The 22641-nt window shown below is 43.6% G+C and overlaps 1 protein-coding gene across 1 annotated transcript in view; it reads left to right on the top strand.

Annotated features, from left to right (window-relative positions):
- The window catches only part of XPR1 (xenotropic and polytropic retrovirus receptor 1), a 100195-nt gene extending 78409 nt beyond the window's left edge, over positions 1-21786 (top strand). Inside the window, exons 7-14 of the mRNA XM_026853405.1 lie at positions 366-553; positions 782-961; positions 4843-5008; positions 6607-6798; positions 18707-18873; positions 19151-19290; positions 20116-20337; positions 21456-21786. Of these exons, the coding sequence (XP_026709206.1) occupies positions 366-553; positions 782-961; positions 4843-5008; positions 6607-6798; positions 18707-18873; positions 19151-19290; positions 20116-20337; positions 21456-21516 (1316 nt within the window). The 3' untranslated portion in view covers positions 21517-21786. The remainder of the gene's footprint in view (positions 1-365; positions 554-781; positions 962-4842; positions 5009-6606; positions 6799-18706; positions 18874-19150; positions 19291-20115; positions 20338-21455) is intronic.
- Positions 21787-22641: the final 855 nt, after the last annotated feature.

Below are 22641 nucleotides of genomic sequence, written 5' to 3'. Positions count from 1 at the left end.
GAGCTGAAGTATCTGTGTATCTGTCTATTGGGATTTCATCTCCATTAAACCAGAACACTTAAGTGCATATAGTCACGATTTATGCCTGTGCTGTACCTTGTGCCTGTAGTGTGAGACAGGGGACTTAAGATGCTGCTAATGACCAGACTACAACAGCTGGAAAGTGTATTTTCCCCAGAATGCTCCTAAATTCCCTGCCAGGCTATGCAAAAAGTCCTCTGTTTGCTTGAATATGCAGGTGTATACAAGTGTACCCTGTTTTCATGGGGTACAGCTAAGCATCTGCGAACCAGCAAATAAAGCAGCTTTACTTTGTGACGTGACTTGTGCTATCACTAAGGTCGTTTCATTTTTGTCTTTGCCAGGTGTGGCTTTTATAGATGGACCAAATGTGTGGCCGCTGGTGAGAATCTATCGAGGTGGCTTTCTCCTGATAGAATTCCTCTTTCTCCTGGGTATCAACACATATGGCTGGAGACAGGCTGGAGTGAATCATGTCCTCATCTTTGAACTCAATCCCCGCAGCAACTTGTCCCATCAACATCTCTTCGAGGTAAACAGAACAGATAGGAGTAGTTGAGCTGTGCAGTGTATCAGGAGGATAAATCCTGCACTGTTTCCTGGCATGGAGTTTTAATACAATTAGAAGGGGAAGTTGCTGAAGTCTGATTAGATTACAGGATTGAGCACTGCTTTCCCTTTTCTTATAATGAGAATTCATTGTAGGTTTCAGAGCTATATTTTCATAAGGTATCTATGTGTTTTTTCTATCTTTCTGTAGATTGCTGGTTTCCTGGGGGTTTTGTGGTGCCTGAGCCTGCTGGCATGTATATATGGTAAATTCACCTACATCCCTATGCAGGTGAACCCACTCATCTTGTACGGCTTCATGTTGCTTTTTCTTATCAACCCTACCAAAACCTTATATTACAAGTCCCGTTTTTGGCTGCTCAAACTATTGGTAAGTCTCAAACCTGATTTAAAGGAATAGATTTTTTTTAAATGCTGTAGCTGAGCAGTAGGAGTTAAGTATATCCAAGTGTCACTAATCTTCAGGAGAGAGAGACGCTTACACCACTGTGTATTCACAGAGCAGACTTGATAAGGTATTGACTGCAAATGCTTGTTGAGCATGGGTTTACAGAAGCAACTTCTGCTTGTCTGTACCAGTCTGTCATTATCTTTGTATTGCAGGTACCTACTTGCTAATCTTCCTATAGACAGCTGTATACCTAGTTTTGCACATACAGAAACACTAGAATATCTTTGCTTGTTTGTTCCTTAACGTAGCGAAACAGTTTGATTAAGGTTCCAGTGCTCATAAGGCAAGGCTGCATGGATGCCCCCCAGCCCAAACTGGGTGAGTGCCAACACTGAGAGCGTTCACTGACAGAGAGGGAACCTTTGCAAAGGTTACCGCTTATAAAATTATGTTCATGGGTGGAGTTTTTGTCAGCAAATCTGTTTGTGGTCTTGAACAAACTATTTTAGACTCTGCTCGTGTTTTCCAGGTAAGATAAATCTAGTAAATTAAATGTAAATATACATGCTACTTCAGTGTTCCAGTTATAGATGGATGCTCCAAAAGAACAGTTTTCAGACTTGTTGGATGGCTTATTGGTTTCTTTCCAAACGGCTGTTTCACACATTCATCCCCACCCTGTATGCCCTTTGAAATTTACTTTAATCATGTTGTTTCCCTCGATACCTTATTCTTGCTGGAACTGCTCTGAGAGTGTTGGGCAGAAGAGGGTTTGTCTGGCTGATGTTATTTGTAGAATCATTTTAATGCCAATTAAAACAATTAACTTTATCTGGAACATGACAAAGATGAAACGTAGAATCATGCTTCATGCATGTGCATGCAGGTATACACACAGCTAGTTAACCTCTGTGCGCTTACCTCTGTTATTTCATTTCCTAGCTTACTACTATTGCAGTTCCTTTTTGCCTTCCAGCATTCAGTCATCTCTCATCGATGTACCTTTAGTCCCAAGCCTCATTAGTCTTACTGCTGTCCCTTGGTGCTAGGGGAAGCCCTGGAAGTAGTTTAACCGTGTGAGCAATATTGGTGCTAATTTACCTTAATATGTTAAACATGGTAAAAGTCTCAGTCTTCATAGAGCTCATAGGCAGTTTCCAGTCCCTGCTCTATCCCAGCTGTCTCTAGACTACTCTGCAGTCTGCGATACAGGTATACTTTTGAGTGTGCAGAGGCCAATTCATCCCCAGGTCTCCTGGGGAAAAAAGCTTCATCAAAATGCAAGAACAACTTAATGGTGGAGAATGACACAGTACTTCTGACTGTGTGTTATGCAGAAGGGGGAAGGGGAGAAAAGAGGCCAGACAAACCACATAAAGAGTAGCTGCTAGGCTTTTCTAATTTTTATTGTATGTAATTGGCTGGCTTTATTTCTCCATGCAGTCGCCAGCAGCTATCTGGGTGAAAAGAGGTTTAAATAGCTCAATTTTCTTAGAACTGTGCTGTCCACACAGATTTTAGTTTGGTGAGTGTTTTTCTTCACGTGCTTTGGTATGTTTCATTTCCATCCAAAATGAAGTCTGACATATTGGGTGTAGCAGAGCATTACTGGAACCTTCAGTTTTTCTAGCACTGAATCAGGAGGATACCTCAGTGTGTTGTAGCATTTCCTGATGGATCTGGGAGGGCTTACTGCATCCACCCGTGATCATGAACAACTGCTCATTACTACTCATGAGTGGGATCTCTTTTGAAAATCTCTGAGGGACTGAAGGTTACATCTAAATTGATCTTCCTCTGCGTGAAAACAGTTATTTAGCCCTTAGTAAGTTTAATTCCCATGCCAGGCTCTTCTTTCTCGCCTGCATGCTTAGGTGAGCATTTTTTGTCCCTTTGCTGCCGGATGAGAAGCCCATGAGTGCCCTTGTGTAGGCTGAGGAGAGCAGCTCGCCGGGAGGAATCGGATCCAAGCACAGGGGATGGCACAGCATCTGCATGCCCACGCTCTCTGCAGGATGCCGAAATGGTGAAAGAACTGCAGGGAGCCTGTCTGTGAGAGGTGAAAATCTAGGAAGTGTTTAGCTCCAACTCAAATATCTACCATCTAAGCAGTTATTAAAACAGCAGTAGTCAGCACCAGGAAGTCTGTGTTCACATTGTGGAACTGTTGATATATAACTGCAACTGATGACTTGAAACTGAGGTTCAACTCCAGTTTTTGGTGTTTTATGAGTTTATTCTTGTGGCCCATCTTCTCTGGAGGATGTTGCAGGGACCCTTCTCAGCTGGGAAGTGAGGAGTTGCACCCTCTGGTAGCTGGGCTGCAGCTCCAGCTGTGCCTGGGTGGTGTGCGGCAGCAGCAGTTAGAAACCACAGTGCCTCACCTGCGGGGTTAGGAGGGTTCATGTGGCAGCTCATGTTCTTGAGGACTGTTGACTAAGATGCCAGTGCCTTAGCTAGGTCGTGGACGTACCTGCTGACTCCTCATCTGCTGTAACCTTTAGGTGGAAAGCTTCTACTCTCTTCTACTCTCTTTAAAGTTTTATGCTGTCATCTGGCAGTGCCTAAGTGTCTCTCCCTAAATTAAATAACAACAGGGATTTTATTAATTTCTTATTTTTTAAGGGAGATCTATCTGTAAGGCTGTTTTCACATTTCGTTTGTCTATCTTAAAAAAAAAAAGAGGTCTATGATGAACATAGATAGTATCAGGGAGTGTTGGCAAAACAGAGGAAGGACCTTTTGAAAGGGAAAGCTGGTGTGGCCTCTCTGGAAGGCTTTGAGGACAGATTTCACTAACGGCTGGCCCTGTTTGAGCGTTTGTAATAGGCACTGTCCTACATGAGCACAGTGCTTTTTGGGTCCATATCTGCTTTATGCCACTAAATCTTAATCCCCTATTTGGCTTTGAAATTTAGGACCAGAGTCTTCAATTGGCGTTACAAGCTGATGGGAATGTGTCAGTCCTTTCCTGGGTTTCCGTAACTATGTACCCTTTAGTTTAATAAGGAGAGCAATATAAAGATCAGTGTTAGCCTCTGCTTTCATTAATGTAGAGGTTCATAAATCTCTGAACTACTGGATGGTGCTGGTGCTGTCTCTTTGAAAAATTGGCTGTTAGTAACTATAACTAACTGGGTAGAGAAAGTTGTAATCAAAGGTAATGGACCATGAAAATTGTCTGGTTTGAAAGTAGTAAAACTGCCACTAAGGTTTAGAGGGAAAGTGAACTGGGATTGAGGGGGAGTCTAACTAACAGTCAATAGGATTTCCTCTGCCCTTTCTTTAACTCCTTCCCTGCTGGAGGCTTTGGCAGATCCAGCAGTAACAACCATTACTTTTACAACACCAAAGAACAACTAATGTGTTAAGTAAACTGAGCCATCATCAGACTAATGACCATCTGAGGGTCTATAATCTAACTGACATTAAGTGTGAGGGAGAAGGTAAGTGTGGAAGGTGTCAGTGGACATGACATAAATGCCTGAAAGAAAGCGCTGGTCAAAATGAGGAGCGACAGAAGAAATGGAGCTGTGTAGAGATCTTATGTGGAGACCGGGAGTTTATGGGAAACAGCTTGGTTGGAGAAGACTGTGTTCTTCTGCCAATAAAAAAAAAAAAAAAAAGGGGGGGGGCATGAATAGTTACATACAGGAGGAGAAAAGCAGGAATGTTATTTGTACTAAAAATGAGGAGATTGTTATCTTTTTTTTTTTTTTGTCAGCAGGCATGAAATGTCAGCAATAAATCTTCAAGCATTTCTGTTATTTCCATGTTTGTTTAATGCTGTGATGTCCTGCCACTGCATTTATATGTCTTTTACACTATGTCATGAATTATTCCTTTTTTTTCCCTGACAGTTTCGAGTGTTCACTGCTCCCTTCCACAAGGTAGGCTTCGCAGATTTCTGGCTGGCTGATCAGCTCAACAGCCTGGTCGTGATACTCATGGATCTGGAATACATGATCTGCTTCTACAGCTTTGAGGTTCAGTGGGAGGACAATGCTGGACTTCTGGCAAATACAGGTAGAGTTATGCTGGCAACCCAGGCAAATGTGGTCAAAATGACCTGAAAAACATTGAGCAAGGCAACTTCATAATCATCTGTCTGTTTTGAAGAGGGCTAGCAATGTCATAGGAAATTAAATAACTGGCATTTCTTGTAAATGAAGCATTAGAGAGATTCTGCACTTTCTTACTTCCATCCAGAGAGATGGAATTTCAGATCTCTGTTCATTTCCTAATCCAGTCATTTGGCCTGATGTGTATATTCATCAAAGAATTTAGACACAGCACTTCTTGATTGGAAAGAGAAATCCACTTTCCTGGCATTGTTGTTTTATTTCATAGTGTTTTAACCATGTGTTTGCTTTTAGCCTGTTCTATTGCTGAGCATGAAAATGAGTTGCATGAGCTTGTTAACCACAATTTTCTGTGCTGTAGCCCGTTTCTTACATGCTCCATCACAGTACCCTAAAGCAACAGAGGATGGAGAAACATCCTCAGAGCCTGTTAGTGTTACCCATTATTCAGTCAGAGTTGATGCTGTGACTCCAGGGTTGTGCATGCTCTGCTGCTTCTCTCCTTTCTATCCAGAAGAGCCACAGAGTTGGCATATGAATTTTGGCTTTGGCCTTCCCAGTGGCAAAATAGTACCTGTCTCCTCCTGGATCAGGCTGTTGTCTTTCCATTTTCAGCAGTGACTGGCAAATCGTGTTGTCTGATGGTTTTGACACTCGCTGAAAGATTTTGTAGTATGCTTCAATAAGCATCAGTGCTCGCTTTGTTCTTCCAATCTGTCTGATCCTTCTCTTTAAGACAGTGTTGCAAATAACTAAATAAAATATTTATTTATTAAAAATAAAATAAATAAAGCAACTGAGTGGATAACAAGTTATCCTCTACCATTCCAAACAGTGGAATGATAACACAGTGCTTTGAGATAAATATCAGCTAATACCTTGTCTCCATTAGTTTCAATAAGAAACAAATGTTTGTTAGTGGGGTGTTTGGTTTAGATGTGCTAAGAGAGAGACAGTATATGAATATGTCACGCTATGCCCTGGCTTTACTTTTTAAAAACAAAACCAAAATCCCCCAAAACCAAACCAAAACAACCTCAAACACATACTGAAATATTTTTTTCCTATATACAAGAAAAGTGGGTCAAGGACATCATAGGCAAAGTAGCCTTTATGAGCTGTCCTGCAGAGTTTGGAAATGATCTCCCATTTATGCAGAAACATTCAGTGTTGAAGGCCTTTTGTAATTCCATCCTAATTTGATATTCACGGTACTGCCAACAGCACAAAATAAATTCAAAAATAGATTATTTCTAATCTTCTTTCATGTTAATTATACTGGCAGCAGTGAAATAGTTAGATGATGACCTGTCTGGATGTGTTATTGATGTCATATCACCTGAACATCTCCGAGAGGGAGTAAAGGGCTTCAGGATACTTTCTGATGATGAGCTTCTTGCTGTTCTGGATGGGTGTGTGCCTAAGCAGGGAACATTGATGGGGAATTGTTCTCATGTCAAGTGATATTACTCTTACAGAAAGGAAGACAATAGGAGTTCTTAAACTGACTGACTCTTTGTCCCTGAAACATTTTCTTTGCAGATAATCAGATTTGTTACAGCTACTCCTACGGAGTGAGAGCAGTTGTCCAGTGCATCCCCGCTTGGTTGCGATTCATCCAGTGCCTGCGCCGTTACCGTGATAACAAACGGGCCTTTCATCTGGTTAACGCTGGAAAATATTCCACCACCTTCTTCGTGGTGACATTTGCAGCCCTCTACAGCACTCACAAAGGTATTGGTTATTTTGGAAAATCCCTTACAATTCATGGGCTCTTCTTTTTACATGGGAGAAGCTCAGAATCTGGCATCCCATTGAATCATGAACTTCTTTGGTACCCGTGAAACATCTCAGTGGAAAGGCAAAGGCCTGCCTAGCTTGCAAAGAGTACTTTTAGACTTTCTATTTTTCACATACCTGGTCTACTTAGAACTGCATTTCTGAAGTATGAGAGAGAATTTTCAGGTTTGTCTCCTGAAAGGAGAAAACTAAAATACCTGTGAGTTTTTTCTGTGAAGGGAGGTTGAATGGGAGATGTGGAAGAAAAGGGATAACACAGGAACTACTCCCTTTGGCATTCATGAATGTCTAACCTGAATCATCTAAATAAAGGTGGTCCGTCATTCCTGAATGTGCAAGATGTGCACAGTACTGGGAAAATGCCCTCTCTGGATTTTCCTGTGTATTTTATCCATGTTTTTTCTGCAGCTGGCAGGGAGTTGTTTCCAATCCATTTAACCGCAGATTGAGCTCTGATCTCTGAAGTTCCCCATCTCCCTGGAAACGACAATTACTTGATTCTGCTCTTGTTTTGAAGGAAAAAGCTTTTAGTTTCTGCACTTCAGGCAGTCACCCTGCCTTTCATTGTTCTGAAGTCCTAAATGCTGTATTCTTTTATTTGAAAATATATGCTTTCTATATCTCTAGAAATTAGCAACTGCACACATTCATGAGCAATTACTTATCCTGAAATATGATTGTGTCAGGGCAGGGAGAAGCGTTCAAGGCATGCTTCTAGTTAACATGATGGTCTTTTGGAGGGGTGGCAGGGTTATTAGAAACCTTCCGGTGGCAAAGAAATGGCTGTTTTGATGTAGCTGGTCCTGAAGTCACACCGATAACGTCTCTTAAACCTTGCATTGTAAGGGCAGAGAGGTGTATTGGTGCAGGCTGGCTGAGGGCTGGAAGTCAGGATCTCTGTTTCCAGAGGTACATGCAAACCTGGTATGGGAGTGTCGGTGGTGGATGCAGCGCCTGGCCCCTCTGTGTGTCTCCTCCCTGCTGCCGTGCCCCCAGAGCTTGTTCTCGTTTTAACTTGTTTGCTCAGTGACATTCTGCAGCTCTTCTGTTCCAGCCCTGCAGTCCAGTTAGTCACCGCTGCCAAACTCTGAGATGAGACAAGTACAGATTGCCTAGCTATATAGTCGCTGTGTATATGCATTTATATACAGTGCCTCCTCTGGGGAGGCTGACTAATGCTTCTCCTTCCCAAGAGGCAGAGCCTTCTGTCGGAAGGTTTGGATAGGTTTGGAACCAAGAGGAAAACCAGCAGCTGTTACAATGTACTGTTGAAGAATTTGACCTCTTTCTACTCCCCTTGAAGTTTACATCCATGCCAGTACTGCTGACCCCTGTTCTCGTTGCTGCCATACATAACTTTTGTCTGCTCTTCAAGTCTGGCAGGGAGTGGGTTGTAATGAGGTGTTTACAAGCCAGGCATGGGGCTTGTTCCAATTGCTGAGAGATATTCATGACTCCCAGCTTTTGTCTGCCCGGTTTTGTTAGTGGGAGTCAATAGCATGTAGTTGTTGGTATCCTACAAAAAAATTTGGAAGCTTTGTGGCCTTTGGAAATTACAAGTTAGCAAAGATTTTGTAAATGTCACTGTGCCTGAGCTTGTAGGATTTTTCAGAGGGCTGCCTAAAGACCTTGCTGTGTCTTCTCAGCCCTGCAGGCCTGTTCCTGTCCTGTCATAAATGCACTTTCTAATATGCTGTATCTGTTAAGAATCTAATTTATCTATGTGCTTTACATAGATTCCCAGTTCTTTTTGAACTTGCAATCAGATGGTCTATCATCAAGTTATGATGTTACTGTTGAAAATAGACGCAATGCTCGCCCACACCTTCTCTGTGTCTGTCTAAGGATAGCAGAGACGCTGATCTCTTACCTACAAAACATCTGTTGGGGACTAGCTGCTTGCTATTAATGAAAGCAAGCACTGCCTAGTGTCAAATTGGTAACCATCCTTAGACCTGCTCTGAATTACTTTAATGAACCTGTTAATTGCTGTGGTAACAAGAGTTTTGTTTAAACAGCCTTTCATGCCTGTGTTTGCAAGGATATGACTTATACCTCTGGAATGACAGCGTTTGGCTGCCAGGACAAGAGGGTAATTGGTGGCCTTTTCTTGGGAGGTCAGGTAATGTATACCAGCGGCTGTTCTCCACTTGGGAGTCCTGGGAATGGTGCAGCCCTCTGAAAAGGCTTGTCTTCCTCCCTTGATTTGAACAGTGAATAATTTGTAGTGGGTCTGTAGGTTTTTAGCATGCAGTCTGCCAGCTGTGTGAAGATGGGCTGTGTGGCTAGGAAGGTTTGTTGGTGTTGAAAACCAACTAATTCATACAGAGTGCACTTACAGCGTTCTTGTGCTGTGTTTTCATATGCTTGCTGGAAAACAGCTCAAACTAAACAAATGCACAAGTGCCACCTTATGATAAGTGATGTATGCTGCTTCTGGTCATATGTGGTACTCCCTTCTCTAAACCTCCTGTAGCAAAGAATCCCCCCAGTAACACAGTGTACTGTGGACTCTTGACAAGTATCTCAGTTTCTCCAGAATATCACTGTTTAATAATTCATATTGCTCAAGCAGTGCATAATTCTGATTCTTTCTTCCCCCAGAGAAGCCATTTCTTTACTTCCTGATTTAGATGCAGAATGCAATTTTCTCTGCTAATTGCAGTTGGGATGTTAGACCAGTAAGATATCAAAGTAAACTGGTGGGTTTTCTGTCCTGAACTTGTGTTCATATTGTCCTGGGACTAGACTAGTTTTACAGAGCTAACTCCCAAGCTATCATCTTGATATTTAGGGATCTGAATTAGTGAAGCTGAAATGAAAATAGCAACCCCATAACATAAGACTGGAGCAGGCAGTGGTTGTGTGGCCAAGTGCTGACACAACCTGCCTGCTTCACTGTGGCTCAGAAACACCGTCGAGTTTCAGGGACAACAGCAGCAACCCAAGGGCAACTGTTGCTGAGCTCCCAAAGGAAGTATTCTCAGTATTTTTATATCACTCAAAGGAATAGGAAAGCAAAGGCCACGTTCTGTAAATATAGTCCTATGGGGTATGTTTGCACAGGCAAATGAGGCATATCTGTAACTCTAAGCTACCTAGCAACTGGCGTGCGTGCTGCCAGTCCCTGCCTGCTTACTGCGTGGCCGAGCAAAAGCCTCTGCCCCCGGCTGGTTCCTACCCTTGCTTTGCACTAAGGAGTTGAGCACTGGCATTAACTTCCCTGGCAGTGCTGAGTAGCTTTCCCCAGAGCTTGCCAACTGAGTATTATATTGCCTTATTTAATCCCTATGGAAACCTGTGTGGTGCTAGGGAAGCAAATTATTAAACCTGAGTCTGCAGCAGGATATTTACCCCTAGTGCAGGGTTATTTTGACACACAACTACGTTTTGCAGTGTTTTCACTCTGCCAAAAACACATGTGCCTTCCTTGACAAATGCACCATTGTAGCTGCTTCCACTTCGGTCCAGCTTGTCGTAGCATTCCACAGGGATCCCCTCTTGCATAAAGTGTACTTGTATTTAAGAAGGTATGCTGACGTACCTAGAATAGCCAGCCTTGATTTCAGTCCTCACTCAGAACTGGTTCAGGCTTTGTATGATAGGTTTATTATATTTAGGTCTTCAGCTCATATGAGAAGCAGTGCAACTGGAGTTGTTTTGTGCTACTCTGAGAGTGCCGGTCGCTTCTTAAGATTTATGTGTAATTTATGCACCAACTTTATTCTTTGCATCTTGGTTTTGCTACTGTCAGTTCTCTCTAACTCGATGTCTTTTGCTCACATAGTGTCATCAGAAATATCTGGCTCACGTAGAATATAGATTGGGCTTCTGTGCTTGAAGAACTAAGCTTCTTGAGTGCTTTGTACTCTTCCATCATTTTCTTGTTTTGTAGGATTTGCTTTTTCAGCGTGGGCATTTGTGTGTTTACCTTGTTTTTTTTCAGGAATGTGCTACTGAGCTTAAGTACAAGTACTGGCTTAATTGGCTATGTGGGATTTTAACCTTTAATTGAAAGGAAAGATGGTTTGTGGAAGTTTTTGTCATCAGTTTGATTTACACACCTTCTTCAGTTAAATCCTTGTGGTCTGGGTAGTATCCAGCTATTTATTAAACTCTAAATTATTCCAAATTTAATCTATGTGGCCTGGAAACTTGAGTAAGCATCTCTTCTTCCATACCACTCTCACACCCTTTTTCAGGTACTCCAAATAAGACTGTTGAACACTAGCTCTCATTGGCTTGGAAGTGCCATGGAGAGCCATAGGTTGGTCTAAAATAATGTAACTGCCACGCACTTTCTCATTAAGCAGCCCAGGAAATTGACAGTAATTAAAAATACAGAAGTTAACTAAATAGGGCTGTCTCTAAAGAGTAGTGCTTCTGTCTGTGTTCTCATCAGCACTTCAGAAACAGGCTTCTCTGGTGAAATGATGTGTAATTTGGGGGGGGTTAAGCCTGTGTAAGAGAAAACTGTGAAACTCCTTTCTTTGCCAAGGAATAGAGATGTGAGCCATCAAGGCAGGAGTCATCCTTCGCTTAATGGGCTTTTGCAGGGAGGTGTTGGACCATCCCTTACTAATAGAGAGGTTCAACCAGGTCTGACCAGATGAAGATGAATGGGAAATGTGCTGCTTTTCGAAAATACAGCAGAAGATTCCAAGGTCTCTTAAGTGCTGCCCACCCCTCATTAATCACATGGCTTCAGCTGTTAGCAGTGGTGATACAGCTGCTGTAGCCAACTTCACAGTGGAACAGATCACTGGTTCTCCCACAGTCTGTCCCACCGCAGCTCCCCTGGGGAGGTGTGTGACTTCCAGGTGAAGGACTGTGATGCACAGCAGGAACGGGGAGAGGATGGTGATAACGTCAAATTGTTGCACTGGGAGCTGCAGGAGGATGCCTGGCTGCATGCACCTTATCTCTGCTCTTCTCTGCCAGCTGAAGTACTGGGTAGTGGGTTGTGTCACAACCCTTGTTGCTGCCACCTTAGAAACTGCAGGGTGCAACCCCATTGCAGTTAATTTGCTGGTAGGTGGGACAATAATTAACTGTGATCCTAAATGATTACAGCAGCAGAGGAGAACAAGGTGATATGAGAGCTGGGACTAAAATGACTTTTACAGAAATCAGACATCAGTGCAACAACTTACAGTCCCTCAACTGAGAAATGTTATTTCATTTCTAGGGAGTGAGGAGTGGGGCAAGGCAAAATAAGTGGACATACAGAATGCAAGTACAAGTCTTCTTTTAAAAAGAAAAGTACAAAACTTTAAAAAACAAAACAAAAGCAACCCATTAACGAAAGAATGAAACAAGTAGCATTTGTGAGATTCTGTTCCCTGGCTTATCCCTTGTGTGTTGGTAGATCTCCCATCTCTCCCCTTCTTTCTCAGCACTGGAAAAGCTGTCAGCACTGTGGCAAGCCAGACCATTTGATTTGGGTGTCACAAGAGCCTTATATAGTGCTTGGATTGACCTCTTGAAGTAAAACAAACTTTGTAATGGGATTAACTGGCTTCTTTCTTAATACTTGCAGTTTTTGTGGGGCTTGCCTTAGCACAGCGTACTGGCAACACCGTCAAGATGATTATTTGGAGCCAAAACGTGCAATGTCTGTCACATTTCTGTGAGCTAGGATGAATTTTTGTCTGAAACCCTGTCATCCTGTGCCCAGGAGGCCTTCAGTAATGAGTTGTGTTCATTAGCCAGTCTTTCTGATCCTCCATCAGAGCAGCAGCAGTGTCATTAGCGAAGAATCGGAGGCATTGCCATGGGCAAACATTTCCATCCTGGCCTCTGACCTCCTCCCAGCTTTGACGTGGATCTCTGCAGCACCCTGAGCAAACTCAGCTTCTCCACACTGGCTTGTTAGCTTCTCTAATTGTTTAGACACCCGTCTCAGTGATGGTGCTTCAGGGTGGAGCTGAGAAGGGTGAGGAGAACCCCGGCAGGGCTGCGGCAGGATCACTGTGACCGGGACGGAGGTGCCGGCAGGAGCTCGCTGGCCGGCAGCCTGCGGTAAGTGAGAGGGGAAGGAGAGATGAGACGGCAGCTTGTGCTTGGCGGGGAGCCCGGGAGGAGGGGGTGTTAGGCAGAGCGGTTTTGGGAACTGCCACTGCACCCCGAATGTCAGCACAAATGAAGCATAAAATCCCGCAGGGAAATCTTGCCATGCTTTGTAGGTCTACAAATGTCAAGCAGGACATTCCCAGTGCCGACAGTCGCACTGGGGGGGCGGAAGAGGCAACCTCGGCACCCTGCCGCTGCGTGATTCATGTGTTCGCTTCTCAAGATTGCAGCTGAGGGAGGGGTGGGTTTTAATAGCTGGGATTTGGAAAGTGGACTAATAATACCGTTCATATCACTTAATACACTTTTGTGTTAAAGGTGGCTGGAGAAGCAGGAACACTAATGAATAAGGTGTAAGTAAAAAGGGTGGCCTTACTGTTATCTCATTTCATGGGCACTTAAGAAGGAGAAGCCTGACTTTTTTTTTAATGGAACATTTTAGAAAAGTAACTGACTACTTCACAAGTGATTTACCTATCAAATGTATGCAGGTCTGGAGTTCTCTAGTGCTGCAGAAATCTAGGAGGTGCTCATCTGACAAATGTTTCTTTTAATTTTGATTTTGTTTGATTGCTATTATATTTTGAACAAATCTGCTCTTGGATCTCAAAGCACTATAGAGGCAGCAGGTGATATTGTGTCCCAGTCCCTGAATTGTTCCGCGAAGGCTCTGATTACCATGCTATTTAATTCTGATTGTGAATCCAGATATTCTTATTAGTGAGACTACTGGCAAATGCTTAGACTGGAAACCCCGTCCTTCTCAAGGTAGCAGTTAAACATCCCCCAACAACACTTCTCAAATCTAGAGAAGCCACCAGAAGAATCGGATCAAATCTCAGTCATGACTGATAGGCTCCATCCTGTTTGCAATTAAATCTCATTTTTCTGTTTGTGAGATAAAAGCAATGAGATTGCTGCAATGTCTTGAAATTAGACAGTCATATCACACTACAAATCCAATGCAAACCTGCAGAGTATTTTTAGTGAACACATGATTTGGGGATTTCCCTGCTCTACAAATGTAGAATCTAACTAGAAGAAATGAGATGTTGCCTCCTGACAGTTCTTCACTGCACTGTATCTTGCTGCTTTGTTTTAAATTGTGCCCGGAGGCTATAGCCAAGGTTTGCAGAATTTAACAGGGAGGTTGTTCCTATGAAATGGTTGGTATTTGCCAAAGCCCATCAGGCATGATGGCGAGTCCTCCATGTGCTCTTCTGGATTATTTGCCTTTTTACTGCATTAAGTCCACTGTCATGTCAGGGCTCTGCCATTGATCAGTATTAAATAGTGGTACATGGTAGCTGGTCAGAAAGGCAACGCTGCTGCTATTCCCTCATTAAGCATATCATTACTGAGGGAGTGGTAACTTGAAGCAGTAAGGTGTTAGACAAATGCTTTGGGATGTCATTCAGATGGCAGTTCCTATCTAGATAAGGCACTTCTGGCTGTCACCCCCCTCCCATTGTGTGCTGGGATGGAGTTAATGGGCACACGTCATCCTCAGGCAAAAAGTGTACACTCAGTACTCTAGTGTCTGTACTTGGCTAGCATACTGTAAATGTGTATATTTTTGGTTTGGTGGTTCTTAAATCCATGACTGAAAGGCGGGTCATCAAAAGAGACTGAATTTGGGGTGCCTTGACTGAGAGGTTTTTAATCAGCGCTGGAGACAGGACTGCTCTGGCTGGGTTGGTTTTGTCTCATGTAGCCAGGCTTACCTGACTGTGTTTCCTGATAACCTCATGCTTCTTACAGCTTTTATCACAGCTTTCAACATCAGCAGAAACCACAGCCAGCTACAGTGGCTGACACACCAGGAGTGCTTATCGAGGGCCATTGTGCTCTTATCCAGATCTTCAATAATACATGGCATTGATTTTTGCTGTGTTGAATACTGTATAGTGTTTACATTCCCCAGAATAATTCAGCAGGGTAAACAGATAGTATTCTTTGGAAGTAAAGTCAATAGTAACAGCATTCAGGACAGTATTTGCTGTCTAGCTTTAATAGAAAGCAACCTTTCTCTTGCCTGTCTTTAGAAGGGGCTATAATTTGTGCAGCATAGTATTCTCTCAGAATGCTAGTCAGATACTGTGTCCCCTGGGGCTGGTTTTGGGATCCAAGATATTGTCCATCAGCATTTTTTGCAGGCAGTAAATTCTGCTGCTGCAAGTGCCTTTGGCTGTTTTCTAGGACTGTGGCCATTCACAGCTTCATTTCAAAGGTGGAAGCCTTCCATTATTTATCTAGCTGACCTTCTGGAGCAATTTGTAGGTGTGTTTGTGCAGAGTGTCCACTGGAATTGCCTTTTATAGGGTGAACTAAGGATACTAATGAAAATTCTGCGGTGAAGGTTGTAAATGGGTCCTGTGGTACGCTGTTTCCCATCAACATTGCATCAAGTAGAGATAGCAGGGCACTGTCTCTGACATAGCTGAACACCTCCGAGTTGCAGACAAGGTAGTGTGGACATGTACTGAAATCTGCCCATCGACAGGGAGGGTAAAGCTGCACCTGCAACTTTACACACAGAGGTTTTGTGCTGGTGGGGTTTTGTCCTGCACGTGCTGTTTTGAATAATTGTAGCTTAGGAAGTTGCTACATGGTGGTGCCCTTTGGAGCGTTGACTAGAAAGGTTCTTCATGCACTTCTTGATGGGTGGACTGGCACTTGTGCTGCCAAAGGGTTGCTGTAGTCCATGGGATATTGAAGACTTGGGGAGTTTTTCTGTCTTGGAGAGGTTGAGATCTACCAGGTGTACAGTGTGCTTCTCTCATCCTGAGACTATCCCTCTCTTACGGTTTTTGGTGGTTTCTAGCACATCATTAAACAAAGAAAGAACACAGGATGAAACAGTTCCTGCTTAAATAGACCTTGACATCATCATACATATGCACAGCTATGTATTGCTCCTGAAAAACTGTCAGGCCAGGAGTAGATGGAGCCTCTGGGCAGAATATGAATGCCTTGATTTTCTAGCCCCCTGAGCAGCAGGGAAGAGGGCCACTAGGACCAGCCAGTGGAGACTGAGATATAATTGCTTGCCTAGAGCAGTAACATATTTCTGTACACCAACTGAATACCAATGAGGACAGAAGGAAGGAAGGTATCAAACAGATTTGCAGGCAGGAGGAAAAGGAGGTTAAGTGATTAAAGGAAGGGACTCAGAAGTCAAGGGTGAAGACAATAGGCTAGCTCTGATTAGAGTATATTTTACCTGAGAGTGATTTGGTTTTTTTAATTAATTTTTTCAGGAGCTGAATGCATTGCACAGCCAGTCGGTGAGAAAGTGAGCAGGAGCAAGGGGCAAGCAACCATGACCCCAGGTGCTGAAAAGTCTGCTGCAAAGCTAGGGGCAGGGAAAGGGAGCTGAGACTAGGATCACCTAACTAGAAGCAAGCACATCCTTTTGAGGTTTATGAGGTTAATGATACAAGATTACTTACTTGGGCCTTTTTCTTCTCAGTGCTCCTCCTTTCTGTAATTGCACACAATAACCTTTAAAGCAGTTTAAGTTTAAGCAGCATGAACCATTGAAATCATTGTCCTGTGTATTGCCAGCTTATGATACAATTTTGTTGGCCCCTTACATAGTTTGAGATGATAGTCAGGGGCCAGGCTGTCCCCTCCACGACTGGAGAATTCCGAAGGAGCGCCCAGCAATGCCACTTTGCTGCTCTTCAGCCCTGCGTCTGCAGGGCACAGCTCATGGCAGGGATGTGGCCGAAGGCGTGACGGTGGTTGTGCTGCCTCCTCCATGTCTGCTCCATTAAGAAGTGGGGTAAGACTCAGTTTATCTGAATTCTGTCCTTAAGGGAAAAAAACCCAACAAAACAATATTGCCTAAACTACCAATAGGAAGCATGCAGCCTCACAGGGTATTCTGGAGCATTTTAGATGCTTTGCAAGCACTTAACCCATTAGCCACCCCTGAATTATCATTTAGGATCTGGTGGTGAGAACTAAACATAGAGATCTAATGAGCTAAAAATAATGTTGGAAAGAACAGGCTTAGTGTCTCTGAGTCACTGAATGTCAGCATGTGCCTTTTCTTCCTCATATAATGTAGTGGAGACTGTGGAAGGAGCTGGTGGGGGAGAAGGAAATCTTGCTATAGAGCCCTAATTGCTAAGCTCCAAAAACCTCACCTGTGTCCTGTTTTATGGGCAGCTGCACTTTAAAAATTGATGGGAGAGGCTGTTTCAAAGAAGCAGGAGTAAGGTACCTGGGCATCATAGCCCGTATTCTGCAGGACTTCTGTGCCTGCTCCTGGGTGACGTCATGGCTCTCTGCAGCAGCGATGGCGGGTGATGCGATGCTAGACCTGTCCCTGGGTAAAGCCGAGCGTGGCCAGGATAGGGGCTACTGCTCAAAGAATTCCAAGCTGTCACAAAAGCAGGGAAGCTAGTCAAACCTGAGAGCTGCAGCAGATCCTGTGTCCTTTCCCTCTGCAGACGTGAAGCTTCAGTGCAGATGGGCTTTGCTGAATAAGTAGCTTTAATAGGTTTGCTTTAGGGGGTGTGTTTTGAAAGGAGAATGAGCGTGGGTATTTGACCTATATCCTGCACATCACGTCCAGGAAGCCTGAAAGGCGTTATGGGAGGAATGTACTCTTACATGATGCCTCTTATTTTCACCTCCATTAATTTTATTGGACTGCTGCATTATGTTTATATTGTAATTGCTAGAAACAAAAAGGGAAGGTGAGGGCAAATTGCCCTGTTGCTCTCTCTCTTATCCCTTTTGGGGATTCTGTTGTTTTAAAGACACACATATGGAAAACAGTGCTGTCGCTTAGTGTGGGTTTGGACTGAAAACATTACAGCTTTTTTTATACTTGAAGTGTTATTGGCTTTCTTAGAATCAGTGAATGAGCAATTGCAGTGGCTGCACAGAAAAGAGGAAAGACCCAGCAGCAAGATGCAATGTCTCAGCCTTGCAAAGCATTAGAATGTGTTTTATGAACTTTATGACCCAGATTTGCTAATTAAAAGCAAACAGGATTATCAGATCTGTTCACTTCTACCCAGCCAACCAATGTAAGGAAATTTAGCTGAATTGAGAGCAGTGTAACCTTTTTGGGGGGAATAGGAAACCAACTTAGTTGCAAAAAACTATATCCACAGATGGGCAGACACTGGGCCCACAGTCCTGTGTTTCGCAGAGGGGAGCTCTATATGGGCATTGAAAACTCCATATGGAGCCTTCTTCAGATTTTGTACATACCCATTCATGTATTGCCTTCTTTTTGCTTGGTTTCCCCTGCCACCACAATCTCTGAAATGGCTAGTGGAAATTCCTGCACTGTCCATCCTCTTTTGGGCTTTTAGTGCACTAATTCGTAGTTGTTTAAATTTATACAAACTAAAAGACTTCTTTTACAAAAAACCCTCCTAACTGAGCACTGCCTCATTGCTTTTTCCTCTGTACAAGCCCGTGTCTTTTGTGAAATATGGCCCTCAGCTTCCACCTGCTGTTCAGAGTCAGAATGGCAGGTCTACCACAAGTTTCAAGAAAATAAAAATATTAGTGGAAATCTCAATCCCAAGTGCAAAACGGTGAATGAGGAAAGTGGAATTTAAATGACAACATAAAGCTGGTCCTGGTAAGGCTTTCAGTTTGGTTCAGATTAACTAGTCTGATCTTCCCCGAACTTGAATAAAAGCTGTGTTATTTCCTCTGACCAAATCAGCCAATTTGCGGCTGTTTTAAGAAGCAGTCTGCTTGAAGTTGTACAGAAGTATGCTGTTCTTCTCTTTTCCAGCTAAAAACCACAGTGACACCCAAGTGTTCTTCTACCTGTGGATTATCTTCTATTTCATCAGCTCTTGCTATACCCTAATTTGGGACCTGAAGATGGACTGGGGTCTCTTTGACAAAAATGCTGGTGAAAATACCTTTCTTCGAGAAGGAATTGTCTACCCACAGAAAGTGCGTATACAACCTGCTTTTATATTAGGAGAGGCTTTTTATTAACAAAACTTGCCGAGTTTAGAGCATGTTGCAGTCAGCCACTGATACTTCTGAATGCTATGGGCTAGGATTTTCTAGCAGTAGAGTTCATTTGTTTCAAAGAGATCGTTTCATACTGTTCATTTTTCTAGTGGTTGAGCAGCAAATTCTGTATCTTCCTAAAGGCCTGAAGAGGTCTGTCTTCTATGCAGAACATGTATGGTGAGCTGTCCTGTTTGTCTGTCTTGTTCTTCAGGCATACTACTATTGTGCCATTGTAGAAGATGTGATCCTGCGTTTTGCGTGGACCATCCAGATCTCACTCACTTCCATGCAAATCTTTCCATACGCTGGAGACATAATTTCTACTGTATTTGCTCCACTTGAGGTATTCCGGTAAGGCTTCCTGACTGAACAGTGTTTCTCTTTTACATTTTTATTGTTTCTATAATGTCAGCACGGTGGGAAGTGCCTTGCTCCTTGGATGTGGAAGGTACCGGTCCTTGGAATGGAAGACTAGGCCTAATAGGAACATTTAATCCAAACAGGGTACTGAGTGGAGAAAGCTGTAGAGGGCTCTGCCACACTGTGGGACTGGGTCCTTCGTACTGTGTTTACAGTTTCTTCTGAACATAGACCTAATCTTAAGCATTTGTTTTTTCCTAAATTTCTCCTTTAAATTACCTTCTTGAAACTTACAGTTGAAATTTCACTTGATTCTCATGTTTACAATTTTCAAATCTCTGCTTCTTTTCCAAACACTAATTTGGATTCTGCATCACTGGTTTCAAGGTCTTTACACACTTGTAGTCTTGTTGGAGACCCAACCCCCAGATTCTTGAAATGAGTAAAAGCCCTTGAAGCGGAACCTCAGTCATGCACATGGTGGAGGTTACTGAACTTTGCTCTCCTGCGTGGTGGAGGCTGCCTTTTGCTTGTAATGCCTTCTGCCTTCATGGTGTCCAGACTAGGGCTGTCATTGTTAGGACAATGAACAAGCCTGACAGTTCTGTTCTTCTCCAGAGAGTTGGGACGATGTTGTAGCAGGTGCTGCTCCTAGTCATTTGCTGTTTCTCCCTGCTACCAGCATGTTCCCGGAGGCGCTTTGATCAGTGAGAACAGTCAGTGGTATCCAGGCGCACATACCAGTGCGTCGCCAAATGCAGGCAATGCCCTTAAAAGCAGAACCAAATCGGTAATTTTCACTTTTTCTCCACGCAGACGGTTTGTATGGAACTTCTTCCGTCTGGAGAATGAGCACCTGAACAACTGTGGTGAGTTCCGTGCCGTGAGGGACATCTCTGTGGCACCACTCAACGCCGATGACTTGACGCTCTTGGATCAGATGATGGACCAGGAAGATGGTGTACGAAACCGCCGCAAGAACAAACAGTGGAAACGCAGCCAGAGCGTGTCCTTGCGCAGACCTCGTCTTGCTTCACAGTATGTTTTGCCTCTCCTCCAGTGCAACAAACCAAATCATGTGTTAGAGCTGCTTTTAATGCTTGGTGGCTGTTTACGGGCTGGGTAATCATGGAAAGATCTCGGCCAAAATAGTCATTCAAAGGAAGGACAGGTCCAATCAGTAAACGAATATCTTTCAGCTGGAGGGTTGATCCATCCTTTACATCAACTTGGGGTTCTGGTAAACCACTGGAAAAGGGAGTCCCTTTACAAAACCCCCCTCCTGCAAAAAATAGCCTATAGTGGTTGCCAGAGGTTATAAATCCAAACTTGGAAGAGAAGTTCTCTTCAACCAGCCATTTCCAGGCTTCAGACCACCCCAAAATGTCAGTTTATCCTTTGATTAAGATTTCACCTGTGAGATCTCAGAGCCCTTCCCCTCTCAGATCTAAACTCATGCATTTTCTTCTTTACACCCATTGTTCATGCACCCTAAATTGTTTCTGCACCTTGCACCCTGACCCTTGAACCTGCTGACTGCATCTCTTTGGTGCAGTGCCTGTACTCCAAGCATCACGGGGTGCTCCAGTGCCCAGGCATCACTTCTGCTCCAGCAGCACAACTGTGGGGCCTGGCCCTCTGGCCAGGAGACAAGCTTGGGCTCCCTGGGGCTGCTGAAGCAGCGTGTCAGGAGTGTTCTGCAATCCTTGCAGCACATTTCTCTGTTGCATCACCGCATGGGAAGGGTGGGTGGGAGGAAAAGACTGCTGCGGCTGTCATGCAAGGGTGGCATGAGATGTGCCCCTCGGGCCATGCTTGTCTCATATCGGTGTTGGCCTAGCAGGGCCACAGGGGTCCTCAGCTGAGGGCACGGTCTCTGCATGCGAGGTGGCCGGTGTGGTGCAGCATGGGCAGTGCCTTGGGAGGAGGATGCTGCGGGGCAGCTGGGGCATATTTATAAGGCTCTGCTATTCCTAGGGAGAGTGGGAGAGTGGGAAACACTTCCAGGAGCCTGCTTATTCCCTCTCTGTGTAAGAAACTTTTCTTTAAGACTTGTAAAAAAATTTTTATCTGAGTGCACTGCAGTTCTACTGTCTGCATGTAGTAATAGGAATTTCTTCGCCCCAGTGAGTGTTTTCTTTCTGTTTTTTTTCCAGGTCCAAGGCTTGTGACACTAAGGTATTGATAGAGGACCTAGCGAATGAAGCGAACACATGAGATGGCCATGGTCTCTTATTCCGCATCCTTTGTTTTCTCATTCTGTTCCCCTCTTCCCCAAGTAACCCAATCTCTGGTACAGTTCCAGCTGAAAACAGGAGAAAACACTGAACACGTTTTCCGAGCTCTTCCAGACCAGATCCTATGGACTCCAACAAGCTCACTGTGTTTCGTTTCTTTTCTTCTGGGTTCATTTTAATGTTCTATTTTAAAAGAAAAATAAAATATTTTACTTTGTTTTGACAATAAAGAGGACAGTTCAGGAAAGAAGGATTGTTTACAGTCTCAACAAGGACATACAAACCTATCTGGATAACGAAGCATCATAGGGACTCCCTCATGGGACAGTGCCAAGAGCACACTCGGTTTCTGCTTGGCCCGGTTTTGACTGGTTGAAACCGGACTTAAGTTTTTTAATCTGATTTTTTTTTGGTTTTGTGGTTTTTTTCCTTCATATCCAGCGCTGAGGCACTGGCTGCACTTGCAGGAAAAGTGCACTTAGAGCAGTATCTTCATTCATGAAGCTACTTTTTAATTTGATGTAACTTTTCTTATAATTTTTTGGAAATATGATGTATCTGTTACATATAGTTTTCACATTATTTATGAAACTTAGCAACCATATGAGAGTGATTCTGAGTCCTGTGCAATGAAGGTTGTAATGGTAAAACAAAGCCGAGAATGTAGATCTAGATCTGCAGGGTTGTGGGGTTATGCCCTGCAAATAACCCCTCTTGTGAGACAACTTGCACCTGTGTTTACCTTTCCTCTCTTTCTTTCTTTTCAGTTTTGTTTTATTTTAAACCGAAGTTTCTCTATATGATTTTTTTAGTTGCTGCTACTGCTTCTGGGCATGTCTCCTGTGCCGGTTCAACGCCAGCTTTCCAATCACCTGTGTAAAATTAGTGCAGATGATCCTTTTGAAAGGAGACTTGGTTCCTACCAACAGTGCAAAAAGTTAAGCAAATGCTTCAGAACTTCATTCTCCAGATCAAAAAGTATTTTTCAAAGCCTTAATAGTCTTTAGACAGCATAAGGGCATCCCTCACTGAGCAGGGAGCTTTTCTGGTGTTCTCCTGCAGCTCAGTGCAGCAAAAAGTGGGACGAGACAAGGAGGTGATGGTT

This window comes from Athene cunicularia (assembly GCF_003259725.1).
Source record: "Athene cunicularia isolate RWA chromosome 8 unlocalized genomic scaffold, athCun1 chr8_part1, whole genome shotgun sequence".
NCBI lineage: Eukaryota > Metazoa > Chordata > Aves > Strigiformes > Strigidae > Athene > Athene cunicularia.
The sequence above is the reverse complement of the archived record's forward strand: the minus strand, read 5'-3'. Positions and strand labels throughout refer to the sequence as shown.